Raw genomic sequence first — 15,648 nt, 5'->3', positions numbered from 1 at the left:
TAACAAAATTAATTTACAATATTGTTTACAAAGGATATGTATTACTGCTAAGACTTCCCGCGAAATTAATATTTTAATATAAATAAATTTATTCTGCAATATAATTTGTGAAAAAACCTCAGTATTATCAAATACATCTTTTGCGCAAAATTTAAAATTTAAAATTAAAAGATAATTTTTTACTAACATTGAATGTACAAAATGTTTAAAACGGATACCATAGAAAAATAAGTTTCCTTAATGATTGTTAATTTTAAGTCATATTTTCTACTGTTTTATTTTATTTATAATTTTTGGTCAGATTTGTTTTTAAAATCGACTGTTTTCTTTTATTAAAATTCATTTTTCCATGTCTTAGAATATTTTTTTACACTAATAATTAAAATTTCAAAATAATTAATAGACATGTGAGGAGGAAAAAAACAAATAAAAAAATAGTAAGGAAAGAAGATGAAAACAAAAATTCAAAGTCACTCTGTTCCCGTCCCCTGCGTCAATCTTAAGCTGTCTTCGAGAACGCTCCCCCTCTCTCTATAAATCTCCTTCTCCGCACAGCGAATCACTCTCTTTTTCTCTCTCTCTCTCTAGATTTTGTCTCCGCCTTTTCTCTCCCCTAGGGTTTTCCTCTCCTTCACTGTTCGTTCGTACTCTTATCGGAGGACTCTACCTGCGACTTTGCTCATCTCTCCGCCATGGCGGCCGAGAAGCTAAGAGACTTGAGCCAGCCGATTGACGTCGCTGTGCTCGATGCCACTGTTGCCGCCTTCTTCGTTACCGGATCTAAGGAAGAGGTTGTTCAATCTCTGACTTGTAGTTTCTCGTTCATCAGAACATTGAATTGGGACGAATGGTAGCATATAGTATTACTCTTCTCGATTTACTCAAACGAGTGTGATTAAGGACTGTGTCGTTGTTAGGGTTTAAGCACTTTGATACGTATTTGGCCTAATACGCTTGTTTCGGGTCAAATTGAACCGTGATTCTCCAGCATTGTCTAGGGTTTAGAACTGCGTTGAATTGCATATGTTTAGTTGCTCTTGAGGTTGCTGAAAGTGGTTTTATTTGGGTTTATCGAGATTTTGATTTGGTGAACTAACTCCATTGTCCTCGTTTCCTTGCGCCTGATGTGTGTGTTTCCATTATTCTTTTCATGGCTGATAGAGTATTCAAGTTCTACCGGAGTAACATAGGCTGAATATATTAGTTTTTTGAGTTATGTTTGAAACTTTATTCTCTAGGTTCGAGGTCATATTGGCAGTGAGATTTCTTGACTTGTGTACTACCAACACTTAAGGTGTGAAATTTTGTATGGTTGTGTAATTTTTGATGACTAAATCCGTTAGTTATGCGTCAATGTCAATATTCAACTCATTTTGCATCTGAGTTTTTAGCTTGAATTAATCGGGCATTGTTTTCAAAACATGTACAGAGAGCTGCTGCAGACCAGATTTTGCGGGATTTGCAAGCTAATCCAGATATGTGGCTTCAAGTCGTTCACATTCTACAGAACACAAAGAGCATGGATACCAAGTTCTTTGCTCTTCAGGTCAGTCTCATCCTTCTTGTATGATACCCTTCTGTCATTTATTACTTTAGTTGTACATGCTCATCTACTGATCTATCATTGGCATAATCCTATATGATGGTTGATGTTTTATTCCAAGCCATAAAATATTCAGTTGTGAACAGTCAAGTTGTTAGGCTCTAGCATCAGTTGATCATACGCATTGCTTTCAGCATTTTCTCATAGGGTACGAAATTAACTCTCTGAATTTTTTTTTTTTTTTGTGATCCGTTCCCAGGTTCTAGAAGGTGTGATAAAGTACAGATGGAATGCACTTCCTGTTGAACAACGAGATGGAATGAAGAATTACATCTCGGAGGTCATTGTACAGGTATACACTTTCGGAGGCCTTAGGTTTGTTGTCTAGATAAACTAGGAAGCGAACTGCTTTGACAATGATGTTGTCTTGCAGCTCTCGAGTAATGAAGCGTCTTTCAGATCGGAGAGGCTCTATGTAAACAAATTAAATGTCATCTTGGTTCAGGTATCTGCATGCTTAGTCTATTTGGTTTAGTAGCTAACGCTTACGTATTTAGTTCCAACACAAAGTTCAATCCACCCCATTTACCATTCTATCTCATGGCGTAAATTAATTTATTGTGATACATGAACAGATTGTGAAGCATGATTGGCCGGCAAAGTGGACAAGCTTCATTCCTGATCTAGTTGCGGCTGCTAAAACTAGTGAAACTATCTGCGAAAACTGCATGATCATTTTGAAAGTAAGATCTTTTACCTGATTTTGTAATCAGCTCTAACTGGAAACAATAATATTTTTTCTTTTGCTAGCTCCTGAGCGAAGAGGTTTTTGATTTCTCAAGAGGAGAAATGACTCAGCAGAAGATTAAAGAGCTGAAGCAGTCTCTAAACAGGCACGTCAGACTTTTTTTTAGAATCTTATATCCAAATTTTGTGAAATTCTTATTATTCAAACTCTATTTAAGTATCTTGTATATGTTGGTTAAGAACTATCATTTATTTACCTGTTGGTGCTTTTTCTGGTGCAGCGAGTTTAAACTCATTCACGAGTTATGCCTATATGTCCTCTCAGCTTCTCAAAGACAGGATCTTATACGTTCAACACTGTCTGCGTTGCATGCGTATCTTTCATGGATTCCGTTGGGCTACATTTTTGAGTCTCCTTTGGTAATATACTTAATATGTTAAAATAAGATAGAGATAATAAAATTAAGATTGATGTTAATCAGTACCACAATTATGTTGTTCTGATATCTGTTCCGGTTGTTTACAGCTTGAGACACTTCTTAATTTTTTTCCTGTGCCAGCATACAGGAACCTCACTCTACAATGTCTGACCGAGGTACTTCTGTTTTTTTTTGTTGTTAATTTTCTTGTTGTCATTTGAATCTGTTATTTATCTATTGGCTTGAATTTGTGTGCTAGGTTGCAGCTCTCAATTTCGGAGACTTCTACAATGCCCAATATATCAAGATGTACACCATTTTTATAGGGCAGCTTCAGGTATATTAGTTATTTTCATGTTTTGCTTTTATTTATATTATTATCTTTTTGTTCATTGACACTCCGATTCTTCTAGTTAGTATATGTTGTAATTCTGGCCTGATGCTCGTCACTTGTTCTCGTGTTTGCAGACAATTCTCCCACCGAATACAAATATCCCTGAGGCATATTCAAACGGAAGTGGTGAAGAAGAAGTAAGTGTTTTCTGTGCACTTGGTTTCGAGGCAGCCCTTTGACTGGAATAATTTATCAAGGTTATAACTGTATGTGTGTTTTTGTCACCTTTAGGCATTTATCCAGAACCTGGCACTTTTTTTCACTTCGTTTTTCAAGGTAAATCTTTTTCTTTGCTTGAGATATATATCTAGTATTTGGGCTACTGGAATTCTGGATATGTATATTGATGGTTCACGGTTGTGTTTTAATGCTTCCAGCACTCATCTATTTCCACTTTATATGCAGTTTCATATACGGGTCTTGGAGTCAACGCCAGAATTTGTTACCTTATTACTTGCAGGTCTCGAATATCTCATCAATATATCATATGTTGATGACACTGAAGTATTTAAGGTTTGTAAATTGCTGTTGCTAATATTGTTGATATTAAAACAGTTGTATATTTTGTTTTCCCCATATTAATCCTCTTATGCGGTTTACACCCATCCGAAAAATGACGAATTCTACTTGCGTGTGGATTGGGCAGGTTTGTTTGGACTACTGGAACTTGTTGGTTTCGGAGCTGTTTGATGCGCATCATAATTCTGATAACCCTGCGGCGACTGTGAACCTGATGGGATTGCAGGTAGGATGATTCCTTGACTAAAACGGATCGTTTTTTTATATTCTTACATAAGGTTGATACTATAGATGTATATTGTATATTATTTTAACTCCTTACTTTATTTGGGTTATAACCTTGGCTTGCATATTTCCAGATGTCTTTCGCTCCTGGTATGGTTGATGGCCTTGGCTCTCAAGTCATGCAGCGGCGTCAACTTTATTCTAACCCAATGTCCAAATTAAGAGGGTTAATGATTAACCGCATGGCAAAGCCTGAAGAAGTGCTTATTGTTGAAGATGAAAATGGTAACATAGTTCGTGAAACTATGAAGGACAATGATGTTCTCGTCCAGTATAAGGTACTGATTTCTAGTCCAGGTCATATTACTTTTCTTTAGAGAGGTTATATATATACCCAGTTAGTGCTTTGAATTCAGGGAAATTGTCTAAATCCTACTCGTCACTGTACTTCTTTGATGTTTTTACATTAATTTCTTGTTCCATTAATTGCAGATAATGCGGGAGACGTTAATCTACCTCTCACACCTTGATCATGATGATACTGAGAAGCAGGTACAGTGTTAACTATGATGATACTGGTCTAAGCATATTCGCTTTGTGATATATATTGTGGGGTTAGGGGTTTATGATTGAATATGTGTTTATTGAAAGAGTATTGTCTTATTTCGTGGGGAAACAATCAGTCGTACCCTAAATTTAGCAATTTTAACGTGGGGAAGTTTTTAGGTACGAGTTTCATCTAATCACCTTTTAGTCTGTTTCATACTGTTACTGATGTGAACTTCTGATTGTCCCTTTAAAAGATGTTGAGGAAGCTAAACAAACAATTAAGCGGGGAGGAATGGGCATGGAACAATTTGAATACACTGTGCTGGGCTATTGGGTCTATTTCTGGATCTATGGCAGAAGATCAGGTACAGCCTTCTATTTTTTCACAAAAAAGGAAATTGTTGTTGATGCAGTTCTTCCATCTATTAGCTAGTATATTTTATTCGCTTTGAAGATAACTTGTTCAAACGATTGGCATTTTTCAAATTTAATCTTGTTTGTTTTCTCTCATTAGCCCCACACATTCATCAGTATGTGCTTGATTGCTTCTTATTGTGTTCTGAGACGGTGTGTTCAACCTTTCGATTCTGTGCCAACTAATGAATTAAGCTACATGTTTTATTTTTTCAGGAAAATAGATTTTTGGTGATGGTCATTCGCGATTTGTTGAATTTATGTGAGATTACCAAGGGAAAAGACAATAAAGCTGTCATTGCTAGCAACATTATGTAAGTTTGGTCCTTCATATTTTGTTGAATTTCTTCCTGGGTTGTTGTACTTCTGTTATGTTGTTTATTCGATCTTTCATGGCTGGATCAGAGTTATGCATCCTAAACTGAAAGATTCTGCTTTGGCATTGTTGCAGGTATGTAGTTGGCCAATATCCAAGGTTCTTAAGGGCACACTGGAAATTTCTAAAGACAGTTGTCAATAAGCTTTTTGAATTCATGCACGAGACACATCCTGGTGTTCAGGTAGACCTCCAAACTTTAAAATTCTGAGATACAGTTAGTTATTCCGCTGGATTTTTTTTAAAAATGTATTACTCCGAGAATAAGATTCATATCTGCCCAAGCTAGAATCTGACTCTTTTCTGGTCCTAATGTTTATGTTCCTTTTCAGGACATGGCCTGTGATACATTTTTGAAAATTGTTCAGAAGTGCAAGCGTAAATTTGTTATTGTTCAGGTTTGTATCGCTATGTTCAATTCACCTTTCTTATCCTTCCATTAGCTAAATGAGCTCCTAGTTATATAGTTCATTGTGCTTCCAGGTTGGAGAGTCTGAACCATTTGTATCTGAACTTCTATCTGGCCTTGCAACTACTGTTCAAGATCTTGAGCCTCATCAAATTCACTCATTTTATGAGTCTGTAAGTTTTTCATATGCGTTTCTAGTTTGCCAATTAGAGCTATTTCTCTATTGGGATTTCATGGTTTTCCTGTCTCCAGGTTGGTAGTATGATCCAGGCAGAATCAGATCCTCAGAAGAGAGATGAATATTTACAGAGGTTGATGGCACTTCCAAACCAGGTATGTTAATTAAAAGATGTGCCTCCTCAACTGTTGTTTACGTAGTTGGCTAAAACTGTTCAGTTTTATAATGTAGAAATGGGCAGAAATCATAGGACAGGCACGCCAGAGTGTAGAATTCCTCAAGGATCCAGATGTGATACGTACAGTGCTTAATATTCTACAGGTCTGATTTCTTACCTATTCCTCATAGTGCATTTTTATATCATCATGGCATCTTAGTAGTCGAGTTTCTGCGTCTGCTTGTGTTTAGAAAAATGATTTTATTGCAAGGTATAACTATTACCATGTGTTTTTCCATGCAGACCAACACTAGTGCTGCTACTTCCCTAGGAACGTTCTTCTTATCCCAAATCTCCTTGATATTCATGGATATGTTGAATGTGTACAGGTAAATTCATGGTACATCATTATAGCCTCTAATAGTTACAGTATTCCTTGTGTTACTTTAGTTGGGGGCTCAGTTTATTTTCATCATGGCTGCACCAGAATGTACAGTGAGCTTGTGTCAACCAGCATTACTAATGGGGGGCCATATGCTTCGAAGACATCATTTGTAAAACTCTTACGGTATGTTTTGTTGTATGCATCACATACACAATTCTTTATGCCCACTATTTGACACTGTAGTAACTATATATTGTAATGCTTTGCTGGACAGATCTGTTAAGAGGGAAACCCTAAAGCTGATAGAAACCTTTCTAGACAAAGCTGAAGACCAACCGCACATAGGGAAACAATTTGTGTCTCCAATGATGGAATATGTACTTGCTGACTATGCAAGGAATGTGCCTGATGCTAGGGAATCTGAAGTTCTTTCACTTTTTGCAACGATTATAAACAAGTATGTCTCTTATTGGTTAATGTGTGCCGTAGTAATTAAAGATGTCTACCATCTGCGTAATTCTGGATTGCTACAAGATTTGATTCCGAACTTTACTTCTCAGGTACAAGGCAACAATGTTAGATGATGTGCCAAACATATTTGAAGCTGTTTTCCAGTGTACATTGGAGGTAATAGGATTATTTCTTTGTTACTCACATTACAGCTTTGTTACTCACCTTAGATTTGATTTTTAATTGGAAGTAGGAGGTGCAGTATGTGATTATAATTTATTTTTTAATCTTCTTTCGCAGATGATAACTAAGAACTTCGAAGATTATCCGGAACACCGGCTCAAGTTTTTCTCGTTACTCCGTGCTATTGCTACATTTTGTTTCCCGGCCCTGATAAAGTTGTCGAGTCAGGTTGGTGAATATATTCTTTCATATATTTGTTTTCAGTGTGATATAAGGAGATATGGCATTATTTCTAAGGCTTGTCTCATTATTCGGATATCTTACTTACTGTCTTTGTCATTTTGCATCAGCAACTGAAGCTAGTGATGGATTCCATTATCTGGGCATTTAGACATACTGAGAGAAATATTGCTGAAACTGGGCTTAATCTTTTACTGGAGATGCTGAAGAACTTTCAGGTTTGGTGTTTGTTTCCCTTGTTTTTACTCTGTGGTTGTGCTATATATATTTAGTTCCTTGGTATCTAACATTTACCTCTGATTGTGACAGCACTCTGCGTTTTGTAATCAATTCTTCCGGTCGTACTTCGTACAAATCGAGCAAGAAATATTTGCTGTTTTGACTGATACTTTTCATAAGCCTGGTTTCAAGCTGCATGTGTTGGTGCTGCAGCATCTGTTTTGCCTGGTAAAAACAGTCTCTTCCTTCCCATCTTATTGTTGGCCTTTTTAAGTATGCTTGGAAATGGGTAGGTTGTTGTATATAAGCTTAGACGTTTGTTGATTATAAATTTAAAGGCTGAGAGCGGTGCTTTAACGGAACCTATGTGGGATGTTGCAACTGTATCTCACCCGTATCCGAACAACGCCGTCTTTGTTCGTGAATATACTATTAAGCTGTTGAGCTCTTCATTCCCCAACATGACTGCTGCAGAGGTAAGTAGAAAAACTAAAACCAGTTTCATTTTGATTCTTCTTCTTTCTCAAAGTCTGATATTGAATAATCAATATTGAATAATCATTTGATTTACATACAGGTCACACAGTTTGTTAATAGACTTTACGAGTCGAGCAATGACCCGTCCGAATTTAAGAAAAACATACGTGACTTCCTTGTACAGTCAAAGGAATTTTCAGCTCAGGTTACTATTAACTCTTCTTTAACGAATCTTTTCATTCAATTGCTTTCAAGAACTCAAAACTAATAGCCGAGGCTAAATGGTGGATTATTATATCAACTTTCAGGATAACAAAGATCTCTACGCTGAGGAAGCAGCTGCGCAGAGAGAGCAAGAGCGTCAAAGAATGCTTTCGATTCCTGGCCTTGTCGCTCCTAATGAGATTCAAGACGAGATGGTTGACTCCTAAACAAAAACAAGAATGCTGCAACAAGATGAAAGCTTTCCCGTAGGCTTTGGAATGAGTGAAGAGTTGAGAAGAGACGTTAATTTCGTCACCCTGGTTTACCTTTTTTCGAGGCCTTCCTAGTTCGATTTTGAGAATTGGAGAAGCCAAGAAAAGAGAGATCTTTAGGGGGTAAACTGGTGTTTTGTTTCATTAGTTAATTGGTTTTAATATAGATTTAAAAACGTTAGGGCTCTTCTCTAGTTTCATCTCTAGTTTCATGGTTGGCTGATTTTGCTTTGCTTTAAATACATTAGACAAGTTTTCGGGTGTTTTTGTCATATTACTCGAGTGATTCGTGCTTTAGGTGCAAGACATTGTTTACCCTTTATTATTGTTACCATTAATAAAAGAGAAAAAGACAAAAATAGCACTAAATCAAGTTTTTGTTCCCAAAAATAGTATTTAATGTTTTATAAAAGTCACAAACTTAGGGTTTAGAGTTAAAGGGTGGGGTTTAGGATTTAGGGTTTAGGGTTTAGAGTTTAGGGTTTAGGGTTTAGAGTTGAGAAATGAGGTTTTGGGGATAAGATTTTAAATTTTGAAAAATAAAAAAATTAAAATTTTCAATAGATAAATTTAGAAAGGTGCTATTTTGGTCATTTTAGTTTTTGAGTGTTATTTTTGTGATACAAACTTAGAAAGTTGCTATTCTGGAGATTTGTCCTTAAAAGAAAAGTGTTCTTTTTCGTCATTTGTCGAAACTCAATTTAATATTTTAGTGTTCACAAAAATCAAAAGGGCTACTACGTAGGAAGATTAGCATGAGGTTTTGTCGTATATAATAGGGCTGTACATTTTATGTAACATCCGAACCCGATTCAAAAAATTCGAATCCGAATGAAGTAGCAAAATATTCGAACAGATTTTATATTGAACAAGTTTGGATACCTGAATCTGTAACCGAAACTTGAAGTACTACCCAAGTCATCCGAACATATGAATATTTTAATTTTAATACACATGTTTCATCCAATATGTAATGACTGGTTTTTCTTAACCGATTTTGGTTTAATTAATATTATATCAAATTAATATCAAATCACTATTTTTCTTAACCTAATCGTGTGCACATATACATATGAATATGTATCTTTTTCTTGAAACGTGAGAGATTAAGGCACCATCTGCATCTCTCATCTTTCATTTTCTCTCCTTACAAGATCTTCTTTTCTAAAATATTGTTCTTCTCACGATCCATGTAAAGTTTTTCGGAAACATTAGTTGTTGCCGTCATCAAAAATAAACACCATGAACGTCACTGTAACAACTAGAGCCACCTCGAACCATGTTGTCGTTGTTCATACGGAAAGGATAGTTTCCATCCATGGAGCTTCTCCCTTGTTACTCTCGATCTTGTTACGTAACGAAGGCAATAGGAGGAATAATTCTTTTTGCAAAAATTATGTGATTAATTTTTTTTTATTAAATGCTTAGGTTTTTTCAGTTATATCTGAAATATCCGAAGTGTAAAAATACCCGAACGAGTTCTATAACTCTATACTAAAATACCCGAACATTTGAAATACCCGATCCAAATTCGAACGGGTATCCGAACGCCCAGCTCTGGTATGTACTACATGGTAGTCAGAACTTTTCCAAACTCCATTATTATTTTTTACTCTAAAATAGAATTTAGAGTAAAATTACTCAAGTGGTATTTTATTTATCACTCTATAATAGAATACAAAAATGGATTTACTCTATAGATATAGAGTAAGTTATTTTTTCTTTGTACATCATTTTATTTCCACTCTAAAATAGAACACCATTAGATTACAACTCAATTCTAACTCTATTTTATAGAGAAAAATAGATTGAACCATTCATGAGTTACTAAAAATGGGTGTAAAGGGATTACCAAAAAAAAAAAAAAATTGTAGTAAAGAAGTAAAAATGAAAAGAAATAATTGTTTTGGTAGGGAAAAGTCGTGGTTCATGTAGTCCACGTTGAAAAGCCAATCAGTCCACAACCTGTATAAATAGTTTTGGCCCATAATCCAGAAATAGTGAGAGGAATGAATGTTCGCTAATAATAATAAATATTCAATTTGAGAAAAGATTCTTTGGGGAGGACTAAACTAGTTCGTGAAATTCTTTAGACCACCGAACGCGTAAATCATTCATTCCCTTGAATCTCTCTCTCTCTCTTGTGTAAATTTCGTCGCCGTCTCCTCCAAATCTATCTTCGTCGCCTGATCTGTCCTCCTCTGCTTCCATAACAAAGAGGGAACACAAAAGACAAAACAAACAAACAAACAAAAATTAGCGAGAGTTCTTTTTTAATTGGTGAATTAGGAGCGATGGGACAAGCATTTCGTAAGCTATTCGACACATTCTTCGGCAATCAAGAGATGAGGGTAACGCTTCATCTCTCTATGCTTGCTTACTTTTTGCAATTATGTGGATTGTTTGTTTATTTCCTTCGGTTGTTTTGGGATGGATCTCGTGTTATTTTATCGTTGATTGTGTTGGGATTTAGTCAAATAGCTTATCATAAACAAATTGATTGAATAGAGAATTTGAAGAAATCTTTTTAATTGGCAGGTGGTAATGCTGGGGCTGGATGCAGCTGGCAAAACTACTATTCTCTACAAACTTCACATTGGTGAAGTTCTCTCTACTGTTCCCACCATTGGTAAACCTCTCTCTCTCTCTCTCTCTCTCTCTGCCTGTTTCTTAACAACTCTCTCTCCAGTTGTAATAGCTCTTCTTCTCATCATCAGCTTGTAAAACTAGTGGGATTGATTCCTTGGTTCTGGAACAAGTTCTTGGATACATCTGTGGTGGAAGATGTTAGATTCATTCTCTTATAAATTGATTGCTAATTAGTAACAATTACACAGCTGTTTTTATTAAGAGAAAACTTTGGATCACAGTTGATCTCATGATACTGTAACAATTTGAAATTATGCCATTTTTTTTTTGGGGATGCCTTGTACTTGTGAAACCATGTCTGTGAATCTCTCTTGTGCCATGCTGTTATACGGTACTTGGTGGCGGTGGTGTGGGGGTTATATCGGTTCCTCTCTATGGTCTTTTATATTTTCCCTTTTGGTTTGCTTGTTTTGGATATGGTTGCCGACAGCTTTCAACTTTTGGTACGCAGGATTCAACGTTGAGAAAGTTGAGTACAAGAATGTGATGTTCACGGTTTGGGATGTTGGTGGCCAAGAGAAACTCAGACCTCTTTGGAGGCACTACTTCAATAACACTGATGGACTTGTACGCTTATAGCTTCTTCTCTTGGCATTTTGGTTTTAGTCAGTCAGATTGTTTTGCCAATCTCTATGTTTGGCATATGTTATTCTCATATTTGGTTATTATGATATTTGCAGTATAATATTATATTGTTTTGCTCAACTTTGAGATCTTTGTATATCTTAAACTGACCATGGTCTAAAGTGTACTCTAACATGCGCTTGCTTGCAGATATACGTGGTAGATTCTTTGGACCGAGAGAGGCTTGGGAAAGCAAAACAAGAATTTCAGGTTCTTTTCTTCTTATCTTAGATTTTTCATAAGACATTAGCTGGATAGTTACTTAACCTGCTCTCTTATTTCCTCAGGAGATCATAAAAGACCCATTCATGCTCAACAGTATCATTCTCGTCTTTGCAAACAAACAAGACATGGTAACATCGAGCTCTAGTCTTGTTTCTTTTTGTTTAGTTATTCCCTGATCTATGTTTTATCAATTCCTCAATTAGACTTATTTAATCCATGCTGAATGTTAGAGAGGAGCCATGTCACCGAGAGAAGTATGTGAAGGGTTAGGCTTATTTGATCTCAAGAACAGGAAGTGGCACATACAAGGAACTTGTGCTCTTCGCGGGGACGGGCTTTATGAAGGCTTGGACTGGTTATCATCTACCCTTAAGGATGTCAAAGCTGCTGGTTTCACCTCCGTTGGACCCTCCTTTTAACTCTTTTCACCTGGTAATATATGAAAACAACCTGAGAATCCTCCAAGCTAATCAGTCTCAGTGACCTTGAGTTCTTGAAAATGATGTCTTTTCTCCTTGCAGGTTGTAAAGCAGTTATCACACAAAAATCAGAATCTCTAAATACTTTTGTTAGGGAAAGATTCCTTGAGAGCGCTTTCACTGTATATTCTTTTGATGAAATTTGTTTCATCTCTAAACGTTCCCTTTTTGGGTCATCTTTTGTCCGATTGAAATTTAGTTTATAACATTCTTTTGAAATCTTTATTCTATTTTTATATCAAGTATATAACATCAAAGCTGTATATATAGGGAAAACATCATTCCGATACTTAATAATGATTATATATTTAAGTCTTCTTATTAATTTTTTTAATAAAAATGTCTTCATTGTTATTATAAGAAAAAAGGCGATCGAAAGTCCACTTCATTTGAGGGATTACATATATTTCTTTCCATTTTTAATAAGTTGGTGCAAGGGAATAGGCTGACCACCTGTACTCTAATTTGGGAGGATAAAAACCATGTGTGAAATATATACCATCTTCTCTTGCATCCCAATAGTTTTTCTTACCATAATGGACAATGATACCACCACCTTCATATGCCTTCAACAATGCATAGTACTTGAAACCAGGTCCCTGCCATAAGCCACAAATGACTTCAGTCTTGAAAATACTTTCGTAAAAACTGAAATCATAGGTTTGCCCATGACTCAAGAAATGATCGCCTAGATCATCTTCGTCTGTGATACAATGGACCCTGAGAATGTTGTTTGGTTGAAGAGAGTTGTTAAAATGTACAGAGTCTTTCGGAAAAACCGCTCCATTACTCAACTCAGCACACAATGCAAAGATAATCAAAAAGCATGAGAGGCGGCGAGTCATTGTTTTGATTTATTGATTTGTTCTATGTTTGTAAGTTGGTATATATTAGAAAGATATAAACTCTTGACTTCTTAAAAGTGTTTCATGAAGTAACGTTCATGCATTAAGTTTTGCTCCCTTTCTGAATCTTCTTAAAACGAGTAATATACTTACCATAATATGAAAAAGGAGTCAATGCTCAATTCCGCATTTTCTACAAAGCTTCTATACATAATCATACATATTAAATTATTACTGTTTGACTAATGACTTCGATATACTTTTCTTCATTTATCGTAATACTTTTGGTCAAATATGTGAATATTATTTTGGGGTTGCCAAAAATAACTTAAAACTTTTTTTTATAAAAATGTAAAATTATATTTCATTGTCAATCAAATGCAAAAATAATCTAATCAGTTAATAAAGTTATCATTTATTCATTTTTACGAGCAAAAAAAAATTAGAAAATTTCATAGTTAAGCGTGGATAAGATAGAGTAGTGGACTGATGAGTGATCTATCGGAAAATAATTCGTAATATTATGAACAATATATAATTTTGTAAAAAATTTTTTTGAAAAAGATAATGAGTTTGAATTCAAAATATATTTTAAACTACATGTTTGCCAGCGATTTTGCTGGTATAGAAATATTATACGAAGAAATATATATTATGTTTACAATATAACTTTTGAATAATAATTAGAAAATTTTTAAATTAATTTTCTAATTTCAAATAGTTTGATAAAAAAAAATGTCAGTACTATATTTTTAGAAAAGTGTAATACTTAAGGGTAACTGAATAAAATTAATCTATAAGTCACCTAAATTATCTCTTACATGTAAATCAACATTTTAATTGGTTTAGATAATTGGTTGTAAAATTATTGTAGAATTATTTTTTATTTTATTTTAACACGTGAAAAAATTAAATTATTTTAGCTGTCAAGAAAAAAAAAAAGAAATTCTTTTGTGTAACTCCAAAAAGACCAAAATGATGGTAGGAGGTTTCCATCTTAAATTTTTCAGTTCAAAAGACATTTCGTTAACTCTCTGGATAGTTCCTTAACCTACTTCTTATTTCCTTTTGTTTGGCTATTCCCTGATCCATGTTTGTTAATTACTCTATTGACTTTAAACCCATGATGGATACTAGAGAGGAGCCATGTCACCGAGAGAAGTATGTGAAGGGTTAGGCTTATTTGATCTCAAGAACTATTGAACATTTGCTCTTTGTCTTGACCTTCTTGAACTCTTGTAAAGTATTGTGAACCCACACACTCTTTTTCTCTGGATTTTTCTGTTTTTATTTGTGTAGAGATTTCTTTAACAAACCACCTTTTCATTCATTCTTGCTTACTTCTTACAACTGATCACACTTGAGTCTTTATAGTAGACTTATTCCTCACGCTAATCATGATTCGTTACTCACTTACACATAACCCATACCTCTAGTCTTTAGATCATTCTTACACTCCAAAGCTTCACTATTCTAAAACTACTTAACATCTTATCTTGCCAACTCTCTAGTCATATCTGAACTTAGTTAGTTTACTAACCAACTAACTCTTAACTTGTTTAGTTTGACTTCTCTTCTTCCTTCCTTCATCCATGAAACTTGATTATTCTTCCACTTAGTGGCGGACCCAGACTCATTTTTAAGGGGTGTCAAAAATTGGGCTTTGGCCCAATATGATAATAAATAAAAGAATTTTTTCCGAATAAATACATGAAGACGTATTGAACTCGCGTTATGGTGTGTCGAAAGGAGATTTACCTGACCAAATGAGCTACCAAATCTTCACAGACATGTACTAAAATATTGAACTTTAACATTTAACCTGTGTCAGGTGACACCCTATTCACTAACGTAGGTCCGCCACTGCTTCCACTTCTTCTTGCTTGTTTTTCTTATTCTTTATCACTGTCTTTCACTCTTTCATTTGCAGGTTTTACTCAAGGAATCATTTCTCAACACTCCCTTATTGGCTAAACTCACAAGATTATAGAATAACTTCTTTATTAACTTAAGAAAATCTCTCAAAACTTAAGTTCTCACACTAATCTCTCTCACTTATAAGTTCATGTCACAACTCAACATCTTCTTATATAGAGATCTTAAAACTCCTAAACTTAATAGTAAAACCTTTTATCCTAATCCTAATACAAGTAGGATTAGTATGACTTGAGTTTCAAGCTACTTTCAAGTTTATCTCTAACATTTTCCCCCTTAAACTTGAAATCACCATCTTTCAAATCTTGAACTCCAACCAGCTCTCGCATTTCCTTGAATTTCAATCTTCCTAAGGCTTTAGTGAGAATGTCAGCCTTTTGAAGGCTTCCTGCAATATGCTCTACGTCCATTAGACCATTGTCTATGCACTCTCTGATGAAATGATAACGTTTATGAATATGCTTGCTCCGTCCATGGAACACCGGATTCTTTGTAAGCGCTATTGCAGATTTGTTATCTATCTTAACCACC

At 35.1% G+C, this 15,648-nt stretch overlaps 3 protein-coding genes across 3 annotated transcripts; 2 read left to right on the top strand and 1 right to left on the bottom strand.

Moving 5' to 3' along the window:
* Nucleotides 1-486: 486 nt before the first annotated feature.
* Nucleotides 487-8,572, top strand: LOC106318806 (protein EXPORTIN 1A-like). Its single transcript, XM_013756942.1, has 32 exons — nucleotides 487-791; nucleotides 1,430-1,546; nucleotides 1,803-1,895; nucleotides 1,977-2,048; nucleotides 2,179-2,286; nucleotides 2,354-2,436; nucleotides 2,572-2,710; nucleotides 2,817-2,885; nucleotides 2,969-3,046; nucleotides 3,178-3,240; nucleotides 3,335-3,379; nucleotides 3,509-3,616; nucleotides 3,750-3,848; nucleotides 3,982-4,185; nucleotides 4,340-4,399; nucleotides 4,651-4,761; nucleotides 5,027-5,124; nucleotides 5,262-5,370; nucleotides 5,519-5,584; nucleotides 5,670-5,768; nucleotides 5,848-5,928; nucleotides 6,005-6,094; nucleotides 6,234-6,319; nucleotides 6,418-6,498; nucleotides 6,590-6,772; nucleotides 6,876-6,942; nucleotides 7,066-7,176; nucleotides 7,299-7,406; nucleotides 7,498-7,635; nucleotides 7,746-7,883; nucleotides 7,985-8,089; nucleotides 8,193-8,572. The coding sequence occupies exons 1-32, from the start codon at nucleotides 693-695 to the stop codon at nucleotides 8,313-8,315; spliced, it is 3,231 nt and encodes a 1,076-aa protein (XP_013612396.1). The 5' UTR covers nucleotides 487-692; the 3' UTR covers nucleotides 8,316-8,572.
* Nucleotides 8,573-10,371: 1,799 nt separating this feature from the next.
* LOC106313483 (ADP-ribosylation factor 1-like 2) lies at nucleotides 10,372-12,548 on the top strand. Its single transcript, XM_013751292.1, has 7 exons — nucleotides 10,372-10,711; nucleotides 10,899-10,989; nucleotides 11,461-11,576; nucleotides 11,784-11,843; nucleotides 11,921-11,986; nucleotides 12,089-12,290; nucleotides 12,380-12,548. The coding sequence occupies exons 1-6, from the start codon at nucleotides 10,655-10,657 to the stop codon at nucleotides 12,275-12,277; spliced, it is 579 nt and encodes a 192-aa protein (XP_013606746.1). The 5' UTR covers nucleotides 10,372-10,654; the 3' UTR covers nucleotides 12,278-12,290; nucleotides 12,380-12,548.
* A 162-nt stretch (nucleotides 12,549-12,710) lies between these two features.
* LOC106313482 lies at nucleotides 12,711-13,195 on the bottom strand. The gene has a single exon (XM_013751291.1). It carries the CDS (start codon nucleotides 13,180-13,182, stop codon nucleotides 12,757-12,759), a length of 426 nt encoding a protein of 141 aa, XP_013606745.1. The 5' UTR covers nucleotides 13,183-13,195; the 3' UTR covers nucleotides 12,711-12,756.
* Nucleotides 13,196-15,648: the final 2,453 nt, after the last annotated feature.

This window comes from Brassica oleracea, chromosome C9 (assembly GCF_000695525.1).
Source record: "Brassica oleracea var. oleracea cultivar TO1000 chromosome C9, BOL, whole genome shotgun sequence".
Taxonomy (NCBI): Eukaryota; Viridiplantae; Streptophyta; class Magnoliopsida; order Brassicales; family Brassicaceae; genus Brassica; species Brassica oleracea.
This window is presented reverse-complemented; position numbering and strand designations above follow the sequence as displayed.